This window comes from Triturus cristatus, chromosome 11 (assembly GCF_964204655.1).
Source record: "Triturus cristatus chromosome 11, aTriCri1.1, whole genome shotgun sequence".
NCBI classification, from domain to species: domain Eukaryota; kingdom Metazoa; phylum Chordata; class Amphibia; order Caudata; family Salamandridae; genus Triturus; species Triturus cristatus.
In genome coordinates this window covers 134,334,511-134,348,410 of record NC_140594.1, presented here as the reverse complement: position 1 = coordinate 134,348,410, position 13,900 = coordinate 134,334,511, and the positions used below count along the sequence as shown (strand labels likewise).

The window sequence follows — 13,900 nt, the reverse complement described above, 5'->3', positions numbered from 1 at the left end:
TCAACATGACGTGTATTTGTAAAGTGCACGTTCACCCAAGGGTATCTTGCCGCTGAGTAACAGATGTTTATTATTCAACAGGCATGCAAACCAGGGTACTGAAGTGACCAAACCGTGCGTTCACAAGGAGATAAATGGCAGGGATTACAAAAAATAAGAGTAAAGGAGAAAAAAAATAACAGAACGTAGTGTTCTTAGAAAGGCAAGCATAGAGAGGCATAAGTGAAGACTTAAGTGTGTAAAGCTTCACTGAAAGCCCTCACCTTTGAAGAATGGATTTGTCATACAACTCCCCTTCAGGCGTCTGCATTATGGCATACTCTTCCCGCGTTACATGGTGCAGAGCAGTGTTCCCCATCGACGTTGTTATGGTGTTGATCAACTGTGGGAGCACTCTACTGGGGGACAGTGCAGAAAGCGCTCCTGCGGAATTCAAGGCAGCCTGAAGACAAGAGCAAGTTGCGTCACTACACACAGAATTTCTGAATATATATATCACAATCAAGGCACCTTAAAATCCTGGTCATGAACATGGCACCCATATCAGAGTCAAGCCCACATAAAACATAGACCACAACTATACACAGCAAGTAATTAGACACAGATGGGCTATTGTTCTGCAAGTCATGGCTTTCTTTTGCTCTTTGTATACAGAATTGTAGCCAATGGTGCTCTGAGCACCTGCAGGGATATTAACAATTAATAAAACTACCCCGAATAACACATATTAGCAAGAGAAAACTATATTAAACCACAAGAGACATGGCTCACCAAGGAGCCTACAACTGTCACTGAAACAACACTAAAAGAGTAGTGCTAGCAATGAGATCTTAAAAATGTCCACTAGGAGGAAGGAAAATGTTACTTACCCAGTAAGCATCTGTTTGTATTGTGTAGTGCTGTAGATTCACGTGGTTTGCATACTCCTGCTCTCTAGTGTTAGGTTCTGACATTGCAAGTTGTTTTTCTTCGAAGAAGCTTTGAGTCATCAGGTAGATACTACATTACTCCTCCCTTAATCCAGAATGCACATGTGTGAGAAAGTGCCATCTTTCTTGCATGGTATGCCCCCACTTTTTGCTGAATTGCTGAATGTACTTTGACCGAGTGTGCCCTGGACTCCTGCCAATCAGGTGCCCAGGGCCTATGTTCCTTCCCTAAAACAAACCAAACCCAAATTGGCAAACCTTGGCCACATGTCAGCCCCTGGTAAATGGCACCCTAAGTACCCAGGGCTTTGTGACCCAGGAAGGCCTCTAAGAACTGCAGCACTCCTTGTGCCACTCTTAGAGGCCCTGTACCCTTACACACATACACTGCCCTTGCAGGCTGAGTGTTTGGGTGCAAGACAAAAACAAAGTCGACATGGCACACATCCCTGTGTGCCATGCCCATCACATACACTGCAATGGCATACATCAGTCACCTCTCTAGCTGGGTGCCTTATGCCAATGGTGTGGGCACAGGAGCAAGAGCCCTGTGCCCCTACAGTGCCCAGGTCCATTCCTGAGCCCTGTAAGTGCAGTGCTGCAATTTAAAGAGTACATGGTGCTGGGAGCTCGTCAAACACGAGCTCCACAGCACCATAATGGCAACACTAAAGACTGGGAAGTTTGGTATCAAACTTCTCAGCACATTAAACCCACACTGATGCCAGTGTGGGATTTAATGTACCCAGCACCCCAGAGGGCATCTTAGAGGTGCCCCCTCGAAACTAACCTACAAATCCACGTCTGCTCTGAGGCTGCCTAGGCTGCCACCCAGCAGACATGTTGCTGGGCCCCTGGGTAGGAGAGCCCCTGCTCTCCTGGTCCTGCAACAATGCACATCCTGGGCGAGGCGCTAAATCTCATCCCCCAGGATGGGCAGGGGGAAGCTTCAAAGGGATGCCGCCTCTGTGAGCTTCCCCAGGCCCCTGCAAACACCCACTCTGGCGGGAAGCTTTGGCCGGAAACCCCAAATAAGGACAGGGGATGTGCCAGCCTGCCAACCCCACCCCTCAGGTGGGGGAGGCGAGGTGAAGCACATCTCCGGGCTCTCGCCATCTTGAAGATGGGGAGCCCTACCCTATCAGGACTAGGCTACTGCCCCCCTCCCACAGGAGAGAGGCAGGATAGGGGGTGTACCCACCCCAGGACGGGGACCCATTGGTCCCTGCCCTTCACCTACCTGTAACGCCCCTAATTCTAGTATTTAGGGGCACCCTGAACCTTCCTTCCCCAAATTCCAGATCCCAAACTACGAAGAGCAAGAAGAAAAAAGACCTGCCCTGCAGCTGCTGAAAAGAGGAAGACACCAACTGCTTTGGCCCCAGCCCTACCGGCCTGTCGACCCTCGAACCTGCTCCTGCTCCAGCCCAGCATCTCTTGTGGCTAGCAACCTCACCAACCCCGGAGGACCTGGCAAACTTTTGGCTCTAAGCCCCTGGGACTCCCATGAGTAGAGGCTCTACTCGAAACCTATCTCTAACCCCTGGCAGCAGCCCGGAACCGCGAACCCAGCACACTCTGCACCAGCCAAGCCTGGCCAGTGCCGGAGTGAACAAAGACCCTCAGGACGACCCCACGGCGACTGTGACCCCGAGTCCGGCACCCAAGGACCTCCCTCGACATTCCTGAAGAAGCCTGCAGCCTCAGAACCAGGTGCCCCCCCCCCCAATCGCGATCAACAGAGGGTAAGATTTCCCAACACCTAAAGGCACCCCTGCACGCGGCGCCCCATGGCCCCCTGTGCCCAATCCCGGGGAACCTACCTATCCTCCAACTACCCAACTTACCTCTCGAAGTGGCGGTGGCACCTGAAGAGTCCTCGTCCCCGAGCTTGCAGTCTTTTTCCTAACCGGAGATTTCCCATTGACATCCAATGAGCGCCCGAAGGCTCTGCACCCAGCCGCCCGAGTGGCCCTGGCAGTGAAAACTCTACTCCTTCCTACTTCCCCACTTGCCCTGAGTAAGTGACCAGGAGCCCAGCTCCCACAGCCGCGTTGCTTGCATGTCAGCAGCCACCAAACAAGGCCCCCCTATCCCTCATAGGTTAACATTGGGCCTAACTCTCTCTGCACCCGGCCACCCTAGAGCCGCTGAGGGTGAACCAACTGTACCTACCTGACCCTGGGAGACCCCTGAGTCTGTGCCCAGAACCTCAACTCTGCCAGTCGAGTACTTACCCTTAAACCGCAAACTCTATTTTCCTCATAGGGTAACATTGACTGGCTTTTTCCTGAAATTTCTTCTAAGTGTGGACTTTTCAAATCTTCAAATATTCACCAAAAATCAGCCGAGTGACAAAAACGAATTTACTCACCTGTTCTTAGGTGAGTTCCCAGTGCTGGATCTTGGTGCCCAGCACTGACTCTGAAAAATACTTACAACTGTACTTACTCTTAGCCCAATTTTCTTCCATAGGAAACCATTGACTGTTTTTCTGTGAAATTTTTTCGAAGTGTCAACTTTTAAAATAGCTAAATATTAGTTAAAAATCATTACAGTACTTAAGTCGACTTTCATCACTTGATTCTGAGAACTGACCCAGGACTGAATCTAGGATCCAGTCCTGGAATTCCAAAAGTAATCTAAAAAGTAATCTGTTGCAAATAACTTGAATTTACCATTGAGCTCAATGTATTGTAGTGTTTAAAAATTAGAGTTGCCTACTGCAACCACTTGTAACTGTTTACTAAAGTTTATTGCATATTGCAAAAGTATTTATATGAAACATCTCCTGTTGAGAAAGTATATTTTAAATCCAAGTGTTGGTTCTAAAATAAAACAAGCATATATTTTTTTTATATATAAACCATTGGCCTAGAGTTCAGTTATTGAGTGTGTGAAATCATTTGCTGACTGAGTGTGTACAACAAATGCTTTACACTGTCCTCTGATACTGCCTTACTGCTCGACCAAGCTACCACTTTAGAGAGCAAGGTTACATCTAACTTTAACCTCTGTCAAACCCTGGGGGACTGTGGACTCTGTACACCCTGTACCTATTAAGGAACAGTATATACAGAGCCACTTTCTCACAGCACCCAGCTAGAGGGGTGGCTGATGTATGCCATGGCAGTGTAGGTGATGAGCATGGCACACAGGGATGTGTGCCATGTCGACTCTTTGTTTTGTCTTGCACCCAGACACCCAGCCTGCAAGGGCAGTGTGTGTGTGTTAGGGTAAAGGGCCTCTAAGGGTCGCACAATAAGTGCTGCAGCCCTTAGAGGCCTTCCCTGGTCACAAGGCCCTGGGTATCTAGGGTACCATTTACCAGGGGCTGACATGTGGCCAGGGTTTGCCAATTTGGGTTTTGTGTTTCTAGGGAAGGAACATAGGCCCTGGGCACCTGATTGGCAGGAGTCCAGGGTACACTCAGTCAAAGTACATTCAGCAATTCAGCAAAAAGTGGGGGCATACCATGCAAGAAAGATGGCACTTTCTCACACACCCACCCAGCTCCAATACACTAAAGCCTGACTGGGAGGTGGTCACACCTCCCTGTGACAGGAAACCTATTGTCCAGCCATCCCCTGCCGGAGTTTCAGCCAGCAGCAGGAGGGCAGACTCGGGTCTGTGGCTGGCAGCATCCATTTTGTGATGCCAGGGCTTGCAAAGCTGGTACCTGGTGTACCGGTGCGGTCATATTTCTCCCTCTACTAGGGTGGAATCATACCTTCCACACAAGTCACTGGTGTGGAGGTATGATTCCAAGGTGTTTGACACCAAACACGACATGTTTCCGTGCAGCCATTCCAAAGTTAGCATTTACCGCGAGGACATAATGCACTTAAGAGTATATGGTCAGGCTGCATCACAAACAACCCCGGAATAGAGGTTCCGAAGGCTGCAGAGGGGCTCTGCTCATGCATGGGAACCCTCTCACATGAAACCCAGCACCCTGCCTTCAGGATTGATAAGGCCTGCCATAGGGGTGACTGATAGGAATATTTGTGCAGTGATATGGATATATAGATGAACCTATATCTAAGTAAGGGGTGCATGCACCACCTTACACAGGTTGCAGTAGCAGACCTGTGGAGTCATTTTGAATGGTCTCCCAGGGGTGGCATAATACATGCTGCAGCCCCTGAGAGGCCTCTGGGGTACCTATGCCCTGGGTATATAGGATACCATATACTAGGGGCTTATAAGGGTACCCCAGAATCCAATCTGTGGTGTACCTAAGGTACATGCAACTCAATTTAGAGAGAAGGCAGCTAGGCTGGGGTCCTGGATAGCAGGATCCCAGCCAGACTAAAGTCAAAAAACAGTGAAACATCAGCAAAAAGTGGGGTTAACTATAAGAAGCAGATCCTACTCTCCTACAGGCACCCCCTGCCTCCTCTCAGAGCAATCATGCTGCGTGCCCGACTGAGGCCATGGAGGAAATTTGCAGAAGTCAGCATGAGCTGGTTAAAGGCAATGGCACCACCGAATCCTCAGCATACACGGAAGAGGGTTTGGGAATGGCGGACGAAATGGTCACTATATTCCTGAAGCTCTTTGCACCAACGTTCTATGACATTAGCTCTTTCCTGATTGTTGTGGTTAACAAGAGCCTGCTGGCCAGCTACAGGTGAGGCTCGAGCAAGGGATGTTGCACAAGAGCAGGAGTTCTGCCAGCGCTGTACTTTGAGCTCCTATTAGGAAAGCTAAGCACCCGCAGCAGTCAAGCATCCTGTGTTACTGTGTCTCAAAGAATGCCAGTCTGCAACACGAGCATCTTGCTGTTGAAAGGATAAGTCCATGCCTTGCACTAGCGATACGATGACTGGCCAGCTCTGTGAGCTTGTAGACCCAGGTGAATTGGAGCGACGACCATTACTCTGGGGAATAGAATTATTTCAGATCATACATTCTGCCCAGCCCCTCTGTGTATTTGAGTTTTCTGCAGGGCTCTTGCAGTAACAAAACCATGTTTTTTAATTTTTGCCACTTCACCTACAAAGGTACTTCAGCCAGTGACAGTTATTAGGCTTTACAACACACTTACCGAAGTGTTTTGGATATTTATCTGTTCTGTGCAGACATTGTCAAAAGGAGGTGTAGTACCATCATAACTTTTCACTACGTTCATCTGACTTAATGAAACATTTTAACTCCCTTGTAGCCTGAAATTTTCTGAGCCCCATTCATGGTTTCTAGGAGTAGTCAGTCTCTTTTGGAACTAAACATCTAACTTTCCTTATCGTTTAGGCCACAAATGGAAATACTCTCTTATTCTTAAAATCACTTTGAACTTATATTTAATTTGGGAATGCACCTGAGAATGATAGCGATGATTAAACAAACATAATTTGCAACAATGGATGCTTCCACGTGTTGCACGGAACGTTGTTTCTAGTTTATCTTCTACCTAATCTGTGTGTTGGAAGTTTACCACAACACTTAGCACAGCTTGCAGATATCACATGGCAGATTAGCATGTTTACATTGCTAACGTTATTTATTTTTGCGCTAGAAAGCTTGCATTTGAATCCATCCCCTCCTGCCACGTCCCTCTTTCTTCTTCTCCACACCAGGACACAGCCCCCATTTTTATTCTCCCTCCCACCCGGTTTCTTCTCTCCTCTCCCACCCTTGTCCCCGTGTCTTCTCTCCCCATCTACCCCTGTCCATGTTTCTTCTCCCCCCTCCAATCCCGGTTTCTTCTACCCCTCCCATCCCCGTTTCTTCTATCCTCCCCCTCCCCCCCCCCCCCCCCAAACAGAGAAATGGAAAAAAGCACTATAAAGGTGCCAGCGCTGCCACTTCATAATGCTTTTTACCAGTCCTGCTATCCACCCCAACACGATTGCCAAAGCCAATAGTCCACCCACAGGCAAGACCAATTGACTTTGCCAATGCCTGTTACATGTAGAGTGCGCCCATGGAGATATGGGGTGTACATGTTTAGCCTTTGCATAATAAGCTTACATGCATTTAACAATCCACCTTGTGGGGAGGCCACAAAGCAACACCAGTCATACACCACCAGCGGCACAGGGACGGCCAGGTGCAGGGTGCAAATCGTTATCGGTCGCCCAATGCAAGTAAAGGGGGATCTCAGTCGCACAGAGAGGCTGCAGGCTTGGACCAGGAGGCTGGACGAAGGTGACCACCAGCTGGGCAGGTAAGCGGAGATGTCAGAGAAGGCCTGGGCACCGTTGGTTCGCCTCCCTAAAGTCAGGAGCTGAGGATACAGGGGAGCCTTTAGGTGTCGGATTTTCTTTACCGGAGCCGGTCGCAGTCCGGGGAACCCTTTGCGAAGAGGCTGCAGGCGTCTTCGTGGTATCCAGGAGAGGTCAGCAACAAGTGGAGACTAGGTCAGTATCGCTGGGGAGACTTCACTGATCAGGTGAGCCACTCAGACTCAGGCCGTTAGGGATCAGGTGCTTAGTGAGCAGGAATCGCTGTTCCAGCTGGATCTGGAGTCCTTGTAGTTGGATTACTCTGGACAGGGCCGCTGGTCTTTGTTGAAGAGTGGGCAGTCTTCCTGGGGTTTCTGGAAGTCACTGTCCACGGGACATGTGTAGTCTTCTTCGCAAGTTCTTATAGCTGGAGACAGGCTGGTAGGGCTGGGACCACGTCAGTCGTCGTCTTCAGTCTTTGCTGAACGCCACCTTCTTTGTAGGTTGGAGGAATCTGAGGTTCAAGGTTCAGGGGTGCCCCAAAATACTAAATTTATGGGCGTTACAGGTACTGGCAGATGGTAGCAGATGGGCTACTTGGCTTTTAGGGTGACTACACCCTTAGTATGTCCCCTCCCTTTGGGGAGGAGGCATCCCCTAACCTGATTGGCTAAAATCCTTCCATTCAAGATGGTGGATTTTCTAAGGAGGGGGGTCACCTCGGTCCAGGGCACCTTTGGGGTGGTCCTGGCAGAGAGTGGACACACCTCTCCTGAATTCTAATTTTTCCACCGACCGTGCTGCCAAAAGTGGTGCTGGGTCAGGGGGTGGGCATCTCCACCAGCTGGAGAGGCCCTGGCTAGCATATCAAAGAACAGGAAGCCTTTGAGGCTCATCGCTCTGAATGCTGTTCCTGCTTGGGGGTAGGTGTGAAGCACCTCCAACCCAATCAGCCTTTGTCCCTGACCCACGAGAGCACAAAGGTTCCCACCTCAGGGGGTCAGAAACATGTCTGTGTGTGGCACGCTGGTGCAGACCAGTCAGCTGGATACAAGCGAGTTGGTGGTTTTTCAGGGGGCATCACTAACTTGTCCTCTGAGTGCATTGTGCAAAAGATCCAACACTGGCATCAGTGCAGATTTATTATGCTGAGAAGTTTGATACCAAACGTCTTCGCATTCAGTAAAGCCATCAATGAGCAGTGCAGTGGGGTTCGTAATGACAAACAGCCAGCCCGTGTACTCAATATGGCTTCACTGCACTTACAATGTGCAAGAATGGACTTAGACACTGTAGGGACATATTGTTCATGCAGCTATTCCCTCACCTGTGGTATAATGCATCCTGCCTTAGGGCTGTGAGGGGTGACTTACCTATGGCACAGGCGGTGTTTGTGGGCATTGCACACAGGGATGTGTGCCATGTCGACTCTTAGGTTTTGTCTGCACCACAACACAGTCTTCAATGGCAGTGTATATGTGTTAGGGGAGGGCTCTCTGAGAGTGGCACGATACATGCTGAAGCCCTTAGAGACCCTCTCTGGTCACAGGCCCTTGGTACCTTCTTCAAGGAACTTACATGTGGACCAGAGGTGTGCCAATTGTGAAAACAAAGGTACAGTTTTGGGAAAGAACACAGGCACTGGGAACCTGATTAGCAGGAACCCAGGGCACATTCAATCAAAGTGCATCAGAAATCTGGCAAAAAGTGGGGAGGTTACTGCAACAGAAACCTACTTTCCTACACTAGGTGCTCTATGTGTGATAGTGTGGTTGGGCAGCCTTAGGCTTATCAGAGGGGAGTGTTAGGCATCAGTTGCACATACAGAGACACACACTCAATAAGAAAATCTGACACCAATTTAGAACAAGCATTGGCAAAGCCAATAGGTCTCGCCTTTGGGTCTCATGTTTAGCCATTTAACACTTGTTGTTGCACCAAAGATATTGTGCTGGATAACTAAACACTTATAAGGTCCCAAAGGCGAGATCTACTGGCTATGCCAATGCTTATTTATATTTCTTCTGGCAACCCTGCCTGATTCACTGAGGTGTCTGCTGCTTGTATTCTTGCATAGGGGGGCACTAACATAATCCTGTCTAATGTTGTTACTACTATAACTCTATTAATATTAGTAGCTCGGGATGATTTATTTGAACATAAGTAGCTCTTATTACAGCCACGTGCCCGGACTCTCCGTAAGAAGATTATTCCCTGAGCTGATGTTGAACCAAAGGTTGTTCCTCATGAACCTGAAGGAGATCAGCCACAGGTGAAGCTCCATTACACTGTATGTGAAGGTGTATTCTCTGGAGACACAAGACTAGCTGACCAGAGCTTGAATACAAAAACAGGGATTTACCACAAACAGAGAAGTAGGACTAATGTTTTCATCTACCTAGGAGCACAAAACACGGCATAATCTGTTTAACTAAATGGCTTTCTGATAAGGAGCCGCTATATCTTGCCTTCCTCTGCGCTCAGGCACAGGAGTTAAATTTGCTGAAAGCAGGTTAGTGTAGAATCCGGTGCCAGGGGTGATTCCCTGTCCAGAATTGCCTGGCTGGTCTCCTTGGCACGAAAAGCTGTCAGGAGAAGGTCTACCTGAGCCTTCGTGGCCACCTCACGACACGAGAGCCTGGATGGACAGTAGTTCCAGTCCTGGGCAAATGCACTCTGGGAGTTGTAGTCTAAAAAGAGAAAGTGGACAAGCCAAGACTCAAGCCACACAACAGGCTTCGGTGCAGGCTTGTCTCTGGCAACGGCTTCTTTAGGCGACTTTGCAAGGTGAGAATTTTGAGCCCATGTTAACATTGAAACTACAAGTACCAGAATGCAACAGTTGGTTAAGAAGCTTGGACTCTCTTAGGGTGTCAAGCATAGCCTTTGTCTGTTCCTGAGATCTATTTTCTACTTATCGGCGGTCTGCCATGGTGGGCTTCTCCTTTCTCTTGTAAGGTAAAGGGAAATGAGTTCAACAGAAGTCCATTTATAGAGTATTATGGACTGTTCCCAAAGTGGCTTTTCCCCACTGGGCCTCTAGTTCAGCAGTTGGGGCAGGATGTGTTTGTTTAGGTCTTTAAAGTATTTTTCATCCGTGCACAAAGCTCTGCGTGCCGAAGGAAGCAAGACAGAAAACAAGCCAGATATTCAGAAAAGGCAGTTGCCAAAAGAAAATGCTGGCTTTAGGATAAGCATTACAAGTAGCAAGGGGATTTGGCGAATCCTGTCAAGTGGTGTGATCCTGAGCAAATGTCTCGAGATTGTTCCTCATTTCTCATGTCTTTCTAAAATTTAGAATGCTTAGTGTTCGAGAGGAGGATGAGTGTTTAATAAACAGCTGAGCATTTGATCAAAAACACTTTTTTCAAAGTGGCGCACAATGCAAAATTGATTGCCGTGTTTAAAGAGAACTCTCGGAGCTGTCACATTTCCCATGTCAATGCGTGGGTACCCCACGCAAGTCTGGTGTGTTACTTTGTATTCTGGGAGTTGTCCTGTTTTTACAATGGAATAACAGCACTACCCGCCCCAGAATGCAGATCTCTCAGGAGAGGATGTGGCGTTAGGACCAGAGCTGCCTACTTTTGATCTGTGGAACCATGTTCGAAGATTCTGGGCACATCATTTAATCTCTCCGTGCCTATAAAAAAAAAATGTGAATTTGTGTCATGCAACTGATGCTCGTGTAAAGCGCTCCAATACCTCCGAGTCGTATTCGCGCGCGGCCCTATACATTAAAAAAAAATGCAAATCAAAAACCAGCCTTGCTGTGCTGCTCACAAATGGGCCAGGGAAATTTGAGAGCTGTTTGTCAATGGAATTAAGTAGTTGGGGTGGGGTTACCAAAGGGGTGGTGGAGGGAAAGGGGTGGTGGAGGGAAAGGGGTGGTGGAGGGAAAGGGGTGGTGGAGGGAAAGGGGTGGTGGAGGGAAAGGGGTGGTGGAGGGAAAGGGGTGGTGGAGGGAAAGGGGCGGAGAGAAAGGAAGAGTCAAATGACAATGGGAGGGAGAAGTGAGACCGGGAGTGGTGTGTGAGTGCACGCGCAGTCTGCTCTTTTTGGAAGCACTGCACTCATGCTTGTGTAGTGCCCCCTGCTCGCTCCCGCAAGGTGGATGCCGCCACAAGCACGAGTGTGTGCTTCCAAAAAGAGCTGAACGACGGCTAAAGGTCCTCCTAGGCAGCGCATGCGCGCTGCGTAGGCAAGACCTAAAATCGACATTTCTATAATTATTTAGATACCAAGATCTACGAGTTTATGTAAGTACTGTTCGAGTTAGCGATTTTCAACCACTTAAATACAGCTGTCAGATTTGAGCCATGAGCCTCAAATGTGGCAATGTTATACTATGGGAGAAACATACACTGCATAGGGTCACTTGCAAACCACTTACAAGACTGTTCTTCAGGACTTAAGGTAAGTAGGGGCCAAGGTCGTTAAAACTACCAGCAGTTTTGGGTAACTTGTCCTGGAATGTCTGGCTGCAGAGGTGCTGGTCGCAAGGGTAGCCTCCAACGTTACCGCTGAAATCTATGGAGAAACCTGTAAGCAGAAAAATGCAGCAAGTGGGAACTTAGGGATATGTCCGTCGTAACACAAAGGGGTGTTTGGTTCTTGAGGGACTCTGAGGCAAGGGTGCACCATCAGTAGGTTTGGACTCGGGCTGTGGGGCTCAGCTGCAGAGGTGTTTTGTCCAACTGGTCGCTTGCGTTGGAGACTCTCACTTTAGGTGTTGGCCTAAAGATGCAGACAAAACAGGACAACAGTGCCACTTTCGGTGCTGGCCTCGGTGATGTGGACGTCCCTCATCGGTAGGTCGGTCTTGGTAGTGTTGGTGTCCCGGCTGAACACAGAACAAGCCTTGGTAACTGGTGGGGAGTTGGATCAGACCTCCTGGAGCAATACCTTCTCCTGGGCAGCTGCTGCTTTGGTGGACTCTGGTGGTCAGCAGGTCAGTGAACCGGACGTTGCAGTGGGTGCCTGCATGGAAGGGGCTCCTCCACTCAAGGGAGATGCTGAGAGGTTGGCGAAGTGCTGCAGTCTTCTGAGGCTTGTGGGGGATGGACAGCTGACGGATGAGTTAGGTCTTTGCAATGTTCGAGACAGAAGCAGGCAGGCAGCGTTTGGTGCCAAGTCCACAGCTAGACTTCAGTTCTTGCATTCTTCGGCTCTTCTTTTCCTGTCGTCTTCTTGGGTCAGGTGAATCTGCGTTCCTGGTGTGAGGGGGGCCACCTAAACACTAAATTTAGGGGTGTTATGGGGAGTCAAAGGTAGAAGCCAACAAGCTACTTACTCTTGGAGTCACTACACCCCCTATATGACCACTTGCTGTCGGAAGTGGGCAGAACCATGTCTCAGAGTTCCTAATTTCACCAAAAACAAGATGGTGGAATCCTCCTTTCGTTGAGAACATCAGGCAACCCACCTTAGGGGTGTGACTAGCTTGACGGTGCAACACTTACATAGCTAATTTCCTGCCTGTACTGGTGCGAAAAGGGCCACATGGCAGGGAGTACCATCTCCCAGGTCTGGGGGAAGCCAGGGTCATATATCAAAGGCGGAAGGGGCTTTGAAACCCCTGGCCCTGACATGCTAAATTGCTAGCCATCCTGCTGGAGGAGGTGTGAACACTTTCCTGTGGAGCGGGCATTGTTTCTGGCGTCAGAAGGCGTGGGATCTCACCTGCAGGAGATGAGAAACAGGTCTGTGGCAGCAGGCTGGGCGAGAGCAGTCAGCCAGCATACTAGACAGTAGTTGGTTTTTCAGCGGGTACCCCCAAGGTGCCCTCAGGGTGCATGTTATAATAGATCTTGCACTGGCCACAGTACAGATGTATTAAGACAAGGTGTTTGATACCAGACAACATAGGTTTCAGTAAAGCCACCATGTAGCTGGGGAACTCTTAATGACCAGTGCCCAGGACATATATTTAAGATGACTTCCCTGTTCTCATGTATCCTCTAGTAATTGAGCCAGACAGCTTAGGGACACATCTGCTCATGCAGATAGGCCCTCACATGTAATATAATGCACCCCGCCTTAGGATTACAAGGCCTGATGTAGGGGTGACTTACATATTCCATGCAGTGACTTGGGAATGGCACACAGTGAGTGTGCCATGTCGTGTTTTCACTCATGGTTTGAACAACCACATACAGTCTGCAATGGCAGCCAGCATGCAATTTGTATGGTGTGTCCCTTAGGGTGGCACAATACATGCTGCTGCCCGGAAGGACATTCTTTGGTCCCCACACCATAAGTATCCAGGACACCACTTAATAGGCACTTTAGGGGTGCCAATTAGCCTTTTTCACTTTGTTTAAGGGAAAGAGAACTGGCACCTGATTAGCAAGAATCCAGTGCACATCGGTCGAAAAACATCACTACCAGTGGAAAAACGTGCGCGTGACAATGACAAAAAGGGTAATTTTCCTACAAGGTGTCAATACAGAAGGTGTTTCTTCAAGTTCCTGCCCCTAAGAGGCACTTGAAGACATGGTCTGTGGGCTGGATGTTGGCTGATGAGCCAGCACTCCAAAGGGTCTGGACTCCTCCACATTGAGGGGATCTTGTTCTCCAAAAACATCTGGCGTCTCAGCGGATGACTGTTACATCTTTAGGTGCACCCGATGTCTTTTCCGTCAGTACCTTAGTGTCTCCTTGAAATAAAAGGTGATACAGGACTCCCAAGAGGCCTTTTTGTGCTCGAGGGAGAGGCAGAGGTTGTATAGACTGTGCTGATCGGCCAAAGAGTACTTGGAGTTGCACTATGGGCAAAATTGGAATGGTGTTTGTTCTATCATT

The 13,900-nt window shown here is 48.9% G+C and overlaps 1 protein-coding gene across 2 annotated transcripts in view; it reads right to left on the bottom strand.

Annotated features, from left to right (window-relative positions):
- Positions 1-13,900, bottom strand: part of GCN1 (GCN1 activator of EIF2AK4) — a 693,936-nt gene that overhangs the window by 351,536 nt on the left and 328,500 nt on the right. For both annotated transcript variants that reach the window (XM_085633485.1, XM_085633484.1), the window contains exon 21: positions 264-442. In XM_085633485.1, the coding sequence (XP_085489611.1) occupies positions 264-442 (179 nt within the window). The remainder of the gene's footprint in view (positions 1-263; positions 443-13,900) is intronic.